This window comes from Bubalus bubalis, chromosome 1 (genome assembly GCF_019923935.1).
Source record: "Bubalus bubalis isolate 160015118507 breed Murrah chromosome 1, NDDB_SH_1, whole genome shotgun sequence".
NCBI lineage: Eukaryota > Metazoa > Chordata > Mammalia > Artiodactyla > Bovidae > Bubalus > Bubalus bubalis.
The window spans coordinates 55,655,461-55,669,570 of record NC_059157.1 but is presented as its reverse complement, the minus strand read 5'-3'; the positions used below and the strand labels follow the sequence as shown (position 1 = coordinate 55,669,570).

Here is a 14,110-nt window from a genome sequence, read left to right as displayed (position 1 = left end):
ACAGTCCAACTCTCACATTCATACATGACCACTGGAAAAACCATAGCCTTGACTAGATGGACCTTTGTTGGCAAAGTAATGTCTCTGCTTTTAAATATGCTATCTAGGTTGGTCATAACTTTCCTTCCAAGGAGTAAGCGTCTTTTAATTTCATGGCTGCAGTCACCATCTGCAGTGATTTTGGAGCCCCCCAAAAATAAAGTCTGACACTGTTTCCATTGTTTCCCCATCTCTTTGCCATGAAGTGATGGGACCAGATGCTATGATCTTCGTTTTCTGAATGTTGAGCTTTAAGCCAACTTTTTCACTCTCCTCTTTCACTTTCATCAAGAGGCTTTTGAGCTCCTCTTTACTTTCTGCCATAAGGGTGGTGTCATCTGCATATCTGAGATTATTGATATTTCTCCCGGCAATCTTGATTCCAGCTTGTGCTTCTTCCAGCCCAGCGTTTCTCATGATGTACTCTGCACAGAAGTTAAATAAGCAGGATGACAATATACAGCCTTGACGTACTCCTTTCCTATGTGGAACCAGTCTGTTGTTCCATGTCCAGTTCTAACTGTTGCTTCCTGACCTGCACATAGGTTTCTCAAGAGGCAGGTCAGGTGGTCTGGTATGCCCATCTCTTTCAGAATTTTCCAGTTTCTTGTGATGCACACAGTCAAAGGCTTTGGCATAGTCAATAAAGCAGAAATAGATGTTTTTCTGGAACTCTCTTGCTTTTTCAATGATCCAGCGGATGTTGGCAATTTGATCTCTGGTTTCTCTGCCTTTTCTAAAACCAGCTGGAACATCTGGAAGTTCACGGTTCACATACTGCTAAAGCCTGGCTTGGAGAATTTTGAGCATTACTTTACTAGTGTGTGAGATGAGTGCAATTGTGCAGTAGTTTGAGCATTCTTTGGCATTGCCTTTCTTTGGGATAGGAATGAAAACTGACCTTTTCCAGTCCTGTGGGCACTGCTGAGTTTTCCAAATTTGCTGGCATATTGAGTGCAGCACTTTCACAGCATCATCTTTCAGGATTTGAAATAGGTCCACTGGAATTCCATCACCTCCACTAGCTTTGTTCGTAGTGATGCTTTCTAAGGCCCACTTGACTTCACATTCCAGGATGTCTGGCTCTAGGTGAGTGATCACACCATCATGATTATCTTGGTCGTGAAGATCTTTTTTGTACAGTTCTTCTGTGTATTCTTGCACCTTTTCTTAATATCTACTGCTTCTGTTAGGTTCATACCATTTCTGTCCTTTATTGAGCCGATCTTTGCATGAAACCGGTTAAGGCCAAGTCAGTGACCTCTCTCTTGAGGTTCGGTTTCTTCAATCTTAAGTTGGGGCTGCAGACACTGAATTCACCAGCGCCATCACTGGCACATGTGGTACTTCTGTGTGAATTACAAGAAAGCTCCGCTTCATGTGGAAAGTGAAAGTGTTAGTCACGTGACCTCGGGGACTACAGCCCTCCAGACTCCTCTGTCCACAGAATTCTCCAGGCAAGAACACTGGAGTGGGTTGCCATCCCCTCTTCCTCCAGGGGATCTTCCTGATTCAGGGATGGAACCTGGGTGTCCTGCATTGCAGGCAGATTCTTTACCATCTGACACAGCAATACTAATGAATATCGGTCAGTCACACTCTGTCCCTAAACCACCTGCCACATCTACATGTGATACCCTGAACCTCAGCAAGGGTGGACTTTCACAAAGAACTCAGGCCAGCAACATCATAGGTAAGACACAGTCGTCAGTTTGCCATACAGCTGTCACTCAAACACCAGCTCTTCCACCTGGCTTCCTATGCACATTAGTCAAGGGTTTATGGGAGTGTGGGCATTTCAGCTGAGCACCGAAGGATGCTGCTTTTCAAGCAAGGAAGAACCATGTGCAGGCTGTCTTTTCATTTTAGCAGGAACTAGGCTCTGAAGAGGAAGAGTCTGGGTAGGAGGGAGCCATGGAAAGACAAGAGGCAGGATGATCCATTGAGAATCCAGTGAAACTCATGTGAGGATGAGGATCTGAGCTAACAACATGGGTTTACAGAGAAGGCAGTCCTCATGAATACAGGAGGTAGAATACATAGATTTCAGATTGATGAGCAATCATGGGTGGAGGAAAGGAACGCACCATGGATATGGTTTAGGATAACTGGGAGAACCCATAACTGAGACTGTAAAATGAGTGAATTTCAAGAGGGACCCAATGCTTTCTTTAAACACATAGTTTGGAGTTTGAGAAATGGGTGAAATATAGGCATACCTCAGAGATATTGCAGGCTTGTTCCAGAAAACTGCAGTGAAGCAATTAGCATGAATTTTTTGGTTTTCCAGTGCAAATAAAAGTTATGATTACACTACCCTGTAGTCTATTAAGTGCAAATAGCATTATATCAAAGAAACAATGAACACACCTTAATTGAAAAATACTTTATTGCTACAGAATGCTAATTGTCATCTGAGCCTTTAGCAAGTCACAATCTTTTTGCAATAGTAACATCAAAGATCACTGATCATAGATCACCATCACAGACATAATAACAATATCTGAAATATGATTTCATAGAGTAAATCAACTCTAAAAATTCACTGGAGGCACTGATGCTGAAAACCAAACTCTGATACTTTGGCCACCTGATGCAAAGAGCTGACTTACTGGAAAAAAACTGTGATGCTGGCAAAGATTGAAGGCAAAAGGAGGAGAGGGCAGCTTAGGATGAGATGGTTGGATAGTATCACTGACTCAATGGATATGCTCTGAGCAAACTCCAAGCGGTAATGAATCTGCCTGCCATTGTTGGAGACATGGGTTTGATCCCTGGGTCAGAAAGATCCCCTGGAGGAGGAAATGGCAGCTCACTCCAGTATTCTTGCCTTGGAGAATGCCATGGACAGAGTATTCTGGCTGGCTACAGTCCACAAGAATGTAAAGAGTTGGACATGACCTAGCGACTGAACAACATCAAAGATCACTGATCATAGATCACCATTACAAGAATAATAATAATGAGAAAGAATGAAATATCACAATAATGACCAAAATGTGACACAGAGACATGGAGTGAGAAAATGCAGTTGGAAAATGGTGTTGATAGATTCACTTGAGACAAGGTTGCCACCAACCTTCAAACTGTAAAGAACGCAGTATCTGCGAAGCACAATAAAACGAGGTCTGCCTGTATTGAGTCTGGAATATGTTGCTGAGAATCAGCAGACAGGCTGCTGTTAGGTTTGTGAATATAGGATTTACAGGAGTTAACAGCAGAATAGCATAAACAAATGTGATTCTCAGGAAAGTGCAGTGGCTAAAAATGAGCAGAGCTGGATCTCACTGGCATGGTGAATTCTAGACTCTAGTCAGTCTCACTTTACTGACTTTTTAATGCCACAAATTTGATGCCAGTTCTCACTTGTGCCCTTTTCTCTTTGTGGTGGCTAGCTTCTTCCTCAATTTCCTCCGTGCTAGAGAATTCTACCCTCATGGGAACATAAATTACCCAGAGTAGGTAAACCTATATCACCAAAGATACTGGCAGTTTCTCAGGGCTGTTGAAAACCCTTCATCTCCAGAGCAACTATTAACCCTCATGTGACAAACCTACTGTATTTCTCTCCCGATGCTTTACAGCATTAAATATATCCTAACTGCCTGTGTTTATAAGCACAAACTTTTATACAAAAAGCATGCATTTGTAGGCTCTTTTGGATCCTCTCCTTTGACCAGTGGCTCGGAATTTTAGTATCCTTATTTACACTGAACTGACTCCAAATCTAAAATTTGATTATAGAGAAAACACAGATGCATGTACATCAGACTAAATGATGAAGCTTTTATGCAGAAACAATTAAATGTACAAGACATAAACTGGAAGCAATTGTGAAGATTCTATTTAGAAAGTAAGCGACAAATCAACAACTTCTATTGTGCAAAATTTCAAGCATATACAAAAGTAAAGAGACTACTGCAAAGAACTCCCACTCAGCCTAAACAATTAGCACCCATGGCCCATCTTTTTCATCCATTTGTTATTTCTGAGTCGCCAAGTCTGCCTCTTTGGGAACCCACAGACTGTAGCCCGCCTCGGTCCTCTGTCCATGGAATTTCCCAGGCAAGAATACTGGAGTGGGTTGCCATTTCATCCTTCAGGGGATCTTCCTGACTCAGGGACTGAATCTATGTCTCTTCAGTCTCCTACATTGGCAGGGGGATTCTTTACCCCTGTGCCACCTGGGAAGCCCTGTTTTATCCATACTCCTACTTTAGAAGGAAGTTATTTCAAAATGTTCCTTCAAATGAAGAATGCTTCTATGAGACAGCTGAGCTCATAGAAGAACTCTCTTCTTTGGCTTTGGTGCCAGAACCTCAAATGGTACACAGACCTATGTAATGGAGTTCATTAATGCAAGCTTCTGCTCCCATAGGAAACAGCCATTTAAAAATGGAGGTGAGAAAGATTTTGAAAATGATTATCTTTCAGGATTCGGTGTTCAGTGTACTTAGAATGACAAAACATTTTTGTGCTAAGTTAAGGAGTGACTTTATTTTTTATTAAGCAACAGCTTAATTGAGATATAATTCACATACCAAAAAATTTACTGTTTTAAATGTATAATATTTATGGGTATTAGTGTATTCACAGAGTTGTACAGCCATTATTACTGTCTAATTTTAGAAAAATTTCATTATCTGACTCTTGAGAGTCCCTTGGACAGCAAGGAGATCAAACCAGTCAATCCTAAGGAAATCAACTCTGAATATTCATTGGAAGGACTGATGGTGAAGCTGAAGCTCCAATGTTGTGGCCACCTGATGTGAAGAGCTGACTCACTGGAGAAGAACCTGATGCTGGGAAAGACTGAGGGCACGAGGAGAAGGGGACGACAGAGGATTAGATGGTTGGATGTCATCACTGACTTGATGGACATGAGTTTGAGCAAACTCAGGGAGATAGTGAGTTTGGGAAGCTTAGCGTGCTGCAGTTTATAGGGTCAAAAAGAGTCAGACACGACTTAGCGTCTGAACAACAACATATTCATTAACTGTACTCTCACTATCCCCCCGGAGAAGGCAATGGCACCCCACTCCAGTACTCTTGCCTGGAAAATCCCATAGACAGAGGAGCCTGGTAGGCTGCAGTCAATGGGATCACAAAGAGTCGGACACCATTGAGCGACTTCACTTTCCCTTTTCACTTTCATGCATTGGAGAAGGAAATGGCAACCCACTCCAGTGTTCTTGCCTGGAAAATCCCAGAGACAGAGGAGCCTGGTGGGCTGCCGTCTATGGGGTCGCACAGAGTCGGACACGACTGAAGCGATTTAGCAGCAGCAGCATTACCCCCATCTTCAAGCCCTTGCCAGACACCAGTATGATTTCTGTCTATAAATTTCCCAATTCTGCAATATTTTATATAAATGGAATTATACAATATGTGATCATTTGTGACTAGCTTCTTTCACTTAGTGTAACTATTTTTTAAATGATAAGCTTTTAATCCAACTTAATAGCTTTTTTAGTTTTAAAGAAAAATAATTCCTTGATTCTAGCCCTCTGAATATTCTCCCTGTCACTGAGATGTGAAGTTTAGTGTGTGGCCCGATTCTTGGGCATTTTGCAACACTCAAGACAGCTGAATTGCCATCTGTTCTGGGGAACTGTGTCTCATTAGTGGTCACTGCTTTCAGTAGTTTGCTCAATAAAAACATCTGATAATTTAATTAGAAAGAGTCAACCAATTACTGGGTGAGAGTGAAATATTCTAGTCTTGTGCATTGGCTTATTCTTCCATAGTCGTATTACTGGCAACAGCTCTAAGTCCCTTATGAAAATAAGCTTGTTAAGATGGCTAGAAGGCAAAAATACATTCACCTATAAGATGGGAGCTTCGATTCATTAAGAATGTGATGATTTCTTTGACTTTGTCCCTTCTACAACTTACTAGAGGACTTTCTTATAGTTATTTAATAAACAGTATTTTAAAGCTTCCTTACATGTCTACCTTACAAATGTATCTGACAAGAATATTCAGTTCTTAAAGAAACGATTCTGTACGTTAACACACAATACTGAACAGACCATTTCCACTTGATTAAGTGCCAAATACCTGACCATAAGACAAACTACACTTGCGAGGCATTGCCAAGTTAGAAAAAAAGAGTGGAAAAGCACTGGCATGAGATGGAAAAATTGAGCTGTGTTTCGGGTACTTCAAAGCAGGAATTCCTGCAACCTGTACACCATCTACAGCATATCCTGGGTGGCCTGATTTCAGACAACCTACATCCATTTCAAACCTAATTAAGCATCTATTTCCAACCCAATTAACAAAGGGCAGGACTCATTACGGAGAGAGAGACACCGCACACATATTGCTTATTTACAAACAGTTCATGCCCCAAGGCACCCAGATTCACACATCTGTTTTATGCTGAAACATACACGGGGGCAACTGCATCTAAGTACTTTTGTGAGATAAGGTTAAATACAGGCATTTTGGGGGTTTGTGGAGAATTACATTATGTGATAACATTACTCCCTTTCCAAGAAAAATAGAAAAGGGAAAACTTACTCATACAAAATATTAAAGATATCATTAGGGTCACAGGAGACAGTGGGCACACGAGATCAGTTTCCTGGTTTTGCAAATATATGGCATTATATAAGATGTTACTATGAGGAAGTCGACCCTTGACTTCTCTGTATCACTTTTCTAACTTCTTATGAGTGTGTGATTATTTAAATAAAAGTTTAATGAAAGATAGTGGGCACACAGTTAATTAAGTTTAAACAACAATCTGATTCAGAGAACACTCATGACTCTGTGGGGGGGTGGGGTAGGGCAGACAACAAAGAAAGATGTATTACTGAAGACAGCAATCATCTCAAAGTCAAAAGTCACAGTTTTATGGTTTTTCTGGGTTCCCTAGAGTATGCGAGGCATAGGCAAGTTCCTAAAACTGTAGATTTGAGTCCCTTCATCTGAAAAACTGGTCTATTATGCCACTCAAAAAGTATGATAATTAAGAATTAAGAGATGAAGAAATGGTTGTTTCTATTAAATTGTGAAGTACCAAAGCAACAAAAGGTGAAACTTACAAGACTTAAATCAGACAACTGTTGACAAGTACAATCCAGTAACAAGTGGCTCATTATCACACAAATAGACCAAAAGGCAAGTTACATTTCCCCATTTTTGTAAGCATGAAGTTAAGATCTGATGCAATTGCTAAAAAGAGAGCTATTTATATTCCCCAAGGGTTTCACCATCAAAGGGAATCTGCTCTTTTCCCTTCCACCTGTTAAAACACTGGTAATTTCCGAGGCAGACAAACTCAGTTCCCTGATTTTCTCCTGCACGAGGAAAATATGTTCATATGTGCAGCATCAAAAGAACAGCTCACTTACCAACTTCATCCTGAATTTCCTCGGCCACGGCAGGAACGTTGTAGAGCAGGGAGAGAGACTGGTTCATGCGTTCATAAATGACGCGGAGGTGTGTCATAACCTGTAGCAAAGGAGGTAGACAGTGCCAGGTGAACCGTCTCTGGAGTAAGGAACAGTTATTTTCCTTACCAGGCACCACAGACAGATACAAACTTCCCAAATAAAACTGACAAAATGCTGCTGGAACTCTGAACTTGAAAGGGCACCTTTATTTTTCTTGTTCTCTTATTTTTAGTTCTCCATCTTTGGAGTGTTTTAAACTTCCCATTATATTAAATGTTTATAACCATAAAATATAAAGCCAGTTGAAAAGACCATTTCTGCCCAATTATGACTGAGATTCCTAAATAACCTCTGATGTCCTAAATATATGTCTTTCAAATTTTCCAACAGATGGGATCACATGGATATTTCATGATAGATACTTGAAAAACTCTTCTGTTTACGGAAATTTAAAAATTTAAATTTCCACAGGTAGATTCCAGTTGTCAAGCTTTGCAAATGGCTGAGTATGAAACTTATCACTACCAAGCTACATTTAGTCTCATATTATTTCCAAGCTCCATTACAGAAACGGAGCTTGTGATTGTCTTCTCTAATTAGCTGGACCATATGTTAGCGGTTTTGGTGTATACAATTTATGTTTTTGTTGTTTTAGTCATCAGAGTTTGAAATGGTTCCTTAACAATCAGTAGCAGTAGACACTCAAGATTTTTATACTCTTTGTTATTTTTATAACTCAGTACAGTTCAGTTGCTCAGTCGTGTCCAACTCTTTGTGACCCCATGAACTGTAGCACGCCAGGCCTCCCTGTCCATCACCAACTCCCAGAGTTCACCCAAACTCATGTCCATTGAGTCGGTGATGCCATCCAGCCATCCCATCCTCTGTCGTCCCCTTTTCTTCCTGCCCCCAATCCCTCCCAGCATCAGAGTCTTTTCCAATGAGTCAACTCTTCGCATCAGGTGGTCAAAATATTGCAGTTTCAGCTTTAGCATCAGTCCTTCCAAAGAACACCCAGGACTGATCTCCTTTAGAATGGACTAGTTGGATCTCCTTGCAATCCAAGGGACTATCAAGAGTCTTCTCCAACACCACAGTTTAAAAGCATGAATTCTTTGGCACTCAGCTTTCTTCACAGTCCAACTCTCACATCCATACATGACCACTGGAAAAACCATAGCCTTGACTAGACTGACCTTTGATGGCAAAGTAATGTCTCTGCTTTTGAATATGCTATCTAGGTTGGTCATAACTTTCCTTCCAAGGAGTAAGCGTCTTTTAATTTCATGGCTGCAGTCACCATCTGCAGTGATTTTGGAGCCCCCACAAATGAAGTCTGACACTGTTTCCACTGTTTCCCCATCTATTTCCCATGAAGTGATGGGATCAGATGCCATGATCTTCGTTTTATGAATATTGAGCTTTAAGCCAACTTTTTCAGTCTCCTCTTTCACTTTCATCAAGAGGATTTTGAGTTCCTCTTCACTTTCTGCCATAAGGGTGGTGTCATCTGCATATCTGAGGTTATTGATATTTCTCCCAGCAATCTTGATTCCAGCTTGTGCTTCTTCCAGTCCAGCATTTCTCATGATGTACTCTGCATAGAAGTTAAATAAGGAGGGTGACAATATACAGCCTTGATGTACTCCTTTTCCTATTTGGAACCAGTCTGTTGTTCCATGTCCAGTTCTAACTGTTGCTTCCTGACCTGCATATAGATTTCTCAAGAGGCAGGTCAGGTGGTCTGGTATGCCCATCTCTTTCAGAACTTCCCACAGTTTATTGTGATCTACACAGTCGAAGGCTTTGGCATAGTCAATAAAGCAGAAATAGATGTTTTTCTGGAACTCTCTTGCTTTCTCTATGATCCAGCGGATGTTGGGAATTTGATCTCTGGTTCCTCTGCCTTTTCTAAAACCAGCTTGAACATCTGGAAGTTTATGGTTCACGTATCGCCGAAGCCTGGCTTGGAGAATTTTGAGCATTACTTTACTAGCGTGTGAGATGAGGGCAATTGTGTGGTAGTTTGAGCATTCTTTAGCATTGACTTTCTTTGGGACTGGAATGAAAACTAACCTTTTCAGTCCTGTGGCCACTGCTGAGTTTTCCAAATTTGCTGGCATATTGAATGCAGCACTTTCACAGCATCATCTTTCAGGATTTGAAATAGCTCAATTGGAATTCCATCACCTCCATGAGCTTTGTTCATAGTGATGCTTTCTAAGGCCCACTTGACTTCATATTCCAGGATGTCTGGCTCTAGATGAGTGATCACACCATCCTGATTATATGGGTCATGAAGATAGTTTTTGTACAGTTCTTCTGTGTATTCTTGCCACCTCTTCTTAATATCTTCTGCTTCTGTTAGGTCCATACCATTTCTGTCATTTATCGAGCCCATCTTTGCATGAAATGTTCCCTTGGTATCTCTAATTTTCTTGAAGAGATCTCTAGTCTTGCCCATTCTGTTGTTTTCCTTTATTTCTTTGCATTGATCGCTGAGGAAGGCTTTCTTATCTCTCTTTGCTATTCTTTGGAACTCTGCATTCAGATGCTTATATCTTTCCTTTTCTCCTTGCTTTTCGCTTCTCTTCTTTTCACAGCTATTTGTAAGGCCTCCCCAGACAGCCAGTTTGCTTGTTTGCATTTCTTTTCCATGGGGATGGTCTTGATCCCTGTCTCCTGTACGATGTCATGAACCTCCGTCCATAGTTCATTAGGCACTCTGTCTATCAGATCTAGGCCCTTAAATCTATTTCTCATTTCCACTGTATAATCATAAGGGATTTGATTTAGGTCATACCTGAATGGTCTAGTGATTTTCCCTACTTTCTTCAATTTAATCTGAATTTGGCAATAAGAAGTTCATGATCTGAGCCATAGTCAGCTCTCGGTCTTGTTTTTGCTGACTATATAGAGCTTCTCCATCTTTGGCTGCAAAGAATATAATCAATCTGATTTCGGTGTTGGCCATCTGGTAATGTCCATGTGTAGAGTCTTCTCTGGTGTTGTTGGAAGAGGGTGTTTGCTATGACCAGTGCATTCTCTTGGCAAAACTCTATTAGTCTTTGCCCTTCTTCATTCTGTATTCCAAGGCCAAATTTGGCTGTTAGCCCAGGTGTTTCTTGACTTCCTACTTTTGCATTCCAGTCCCCGATAATGAAAAGGACATCTTTTTGGGGTGTTAGTTCTAGAAGGTCTTGTAGGTCTTCATAGAACCATTCAACTTCAGCTTCTTCAGCGTTACTGGTTGGGGCATAGACTTGGATTACTGTGATATTGAATGGTTTGCCTTGGAAATGAACAGAGATCATTTTGTTGTTTTTGAGATTACATCCAAGTACTGCATTTCAAACTCTTTTGTTGACCATGATGGCTACTCCATTTCTTCTAAGGGATTCCTGCCCGCAGTAGTAGATATAATGGTTATCTGAGTTAAATTCACCCATTCCAGTCCATTTTAGTTCGCTGATTCCTAGCATGTCAACGTTCACTCTTGCCATCTCTTGTTTGACCATTTCCAATTTGCCTTGATTCATGGACCTGACATTCCAGGTTCCTATGCAATATTGCTCTTTACAGCATTGGACCTTGCTTCTATCACCAGTCACATCCACAGCTGGGTATTGTTTTTGCTTTGGCTCCATCCCTTCATTCTTTCTGGAGTTATTTCTCCACTGATCTCCAGTAGCATACTGGGCACCTACTGACCTGGGGAGTTCCTCTTTCAGTATCCTATCATTTTGCCTTTTCATACTGTTCATGGAGTTCTCAAGGCAAGAATACTGAAGTGGTTTGCCATTCCCTTCTCCAGTGGACCACATTCTGTCAGACCTCTTTACCATGACCTGCCCGTCTTGGGTGGCCCCACACGGCATGGCTTAGTTTCATTGAGTTAGACAAGGCTGTGGTCCGTGTGATCAGATTGACTAGTTGTCTGTGAAAACAAAATTTTTATAACTCAGTAAGTGCCAAATCACATGCTGCCCTAGGACAAGCCTCTAGAATTTCCCAGGTATTAAAGGACTCTTGCTATAGAGGTCCAACACCCATGGATACTCTGGGAATACCTAAAGATTCAATTCAAAGAGCAAGGACACTGAATTGTCCAAGTGGCATGACTACCACACTTTGTGCTTACCTGGGATCGGATTTGAGCAGCTTTCTTTGGATCCACCATGCGAACATGTTCAAAATGCTTTAGGGTGTGTTGTCTGTCTTTCTGTTCGGCACGGACATACTTCTTTAGCATGTTGAACACATGACGAGGCTGTAGGGGGCAAAAATGAAAAAAAAAAAAGAAAAGTTCAGATTTGTCCAAAATATTGGTTTTTCTAAACGCTTTGGGGTCAGAAGGTCCACTAATTCATCCCCTGATGTGAAAGCACTGTCAGTCATTTTTTTTTCCTCTTTTTTTTGCAATTCTCCTTTTCAAACAATTCTCCACTCCCCTCTTCCTAGGTAATTCCTTATTCAATTGGCCATTTTTCATTTCTATAAGAGCATTTAGCATTTGACACATACGATGATGGCTGTCCTTGTTAACAATTCCTTTTAAAATAGCGCCTTCTGTTATGGAAGGAGAGTGGATTTTTAAAAAGCTTGATGATGGCTGTCCTTGTTAACAATTCCTTTTAAAACACAGAGCCTTCTGTTACTGAAGGAGAGTGGATTTTTAAAAAATTTGTGGCCATGCTAGGTCTTTGTTGCTGTTCAGGCTACTCTCTAGGTGCAGTGTACAGGCTTCTTATAGCGGTGGCTTCTCTTGTGGTCAAGCCCAAGCTTGTGGGCATGTGGGCTTCAGGGGCAGTTGTGACTCCTGAGCTCGAGAGCACAGGCTCATTAACTGTGGCCCTTGGGCTTAGCTGCTCTGAGGCATGTGGGCTCTTCGGGGATCAGGGATCAAACCGGTGTCCCTTGCATCGGCAGGTGGATTCTTAACCCCTGAGCCACCAGAGAAGCCCAGAGAGTTGATTCTGGATCTGTCAGATTTAACTTAGGTCCTTCCCGTTTTCCCACCCAAATATACAGGGGCACTTGAGACTACATTTCTATTTGTACAGTCTTAATGACTGTCTCATATCCAACTCTCACATCCATACATGACTACTGGAAATGGATGTGAGAGTCTGACTTTAAAGAAAGCTGAGCACCGAAAAATTGATGCTTTTGAACTGTGGTGTTGGAGAAGACTCTTGAGAGTCCCTTGGACTGCAAGGAGATCCAACTAGTCCATCCTAGAGGAAATCAGTCCTGAATGGTCACTGGAAGGACGGATGCTGAAGCTGAAACTAATACTTTGGCCACCTGAAGCAAAGAACTGACTCATTTGAAAATACTCTGATGCTGGGAAAGATTGGGGGCAGAAGAAGGGGACGACAGAGGATGAGATGGTTGGATGGCATCACCGACTCAATGGACATGAGTTTCAGTAAACTCTGGGAGTTGGTGATGGACAGGGAGGCCTGGCGTGCTGCAGTCCATGGGGTCACAAAGAGCTGGACACGAGTGAGCGACTGAACTGAACTGAGTGGTTGTCTCAGCAGTTATTGCTGCACAAATAATCCTACCATCAGTAACATGTAATAATCAAAATGAGAAAAATAACAGACAATCACCACTGATTTGCAGGCCAAGGAATAGTTGATAAATTCTAAGAGACATCATATTTTCCTAGAAGAAAGGCCAATGTTTTATTTTACTCTGGAGTTTAATTAAAATCTTTCCATGAGATCAGATTCTAATTCTTTCAGCAACAATTAGGTTTCTTCTTAAGTGCTTCTATTTTTTTTCTAATTGGTTCCATTCCATTTTTATTCCAGTCTTACTTGAAAGCATTCATCCTTATTTTTTTTTTTAAAAAGGACAAGGTCTACTTTCTCTGTCTTTAACAATTCTACTGCTACATGCATTACACTATGTGAGTTTTAAAGACAATTTCCAAAGATACATGCTTCCTCTTCATTAAAACAAACAAAAATTACCTGTGGAAGTCCATGTCAGAAATAGAATTTTGGCCATTTGGGTATATCTAGTTATTATTATGGAGAAGGCAATGGCACCCCACTCCAGTACTCCTGCCTGGAAAATCCCATGGATGAAGGAGCCTGGTAGGCTGCAGTCCATGGGGTTGCTGAGGGTCGGACACGACTTGAGCAACTTCACTTTCACTTTTCACTTTCATGCATTGGAAAAGGAAATGGCAACCCACTCCAGTGTTCTTGCCTGGAGAATCCCAGGGACGGGGGAGCCTGGTGGGCTGCTGTCTATGGGGTCACACAGAGTCAGACACGACTAAAGTGACTTAGCAGCAGCAGCAGCAGTTATTATTAACCTATGGTGCCCTGAAAATCAGTTGGAAGGTACAGATTTTATTCACAGAGATGGTGTGTGTGTGTTTCCCAATACTTTATGGAATGTGCCTCCCTGTCTCCTGTTGCTTAACTGTCAGGGGCCACTTCCCTGACATCCCAGGCAAAAGTGGTAGGTATCCTTTCCTTGTGCTCCCAGGAAATGCTTTGCAAACCCTCATTATTGCATTTAATACAACCTATTAAATAATATGGGCTTCCCTGATGGCTCAGACAGTAAAAAACCTGCCTGCAACGCAGGAGACCTGGTTGGATCCCTAGGTCGGGAAGATACCCTGGAGAAGGAAATGGCTACCC

General features: G+C 41.5%; 1 protein-coding gene across 7 annotated transcripts in view; it reads right to left on the bottom strand.

Annotated features, from left to right (window-relative positions):
- LOC102416140 (amyloid beta precursor protein) overlaps positions 1–14,110 on the bottom strand; it is a 307,476-nt gene that overhangs the window by 59,321 nt on the left and 234,045 nt on the right. For all 7 annotated transcript variants that reach the window (XM_025281991.3, XM_025281961.3, XM_025281968.3 and 4 more), the window contains 2 exons: positions 11,584–11,712; positions 7,401–7,500 (listed from right to left, as the gene is read on the bottom strand). In XM_025281991.3, coding sequence (XP_025137776.1) covers positions 7,401–7,500; positions 11,584–11,712 — 229 coding nt within the window. The remainder of the gene's footprint in view (positions 1–7,400; positions 7,501–11,583; positions 11,713–14,110) is intronic.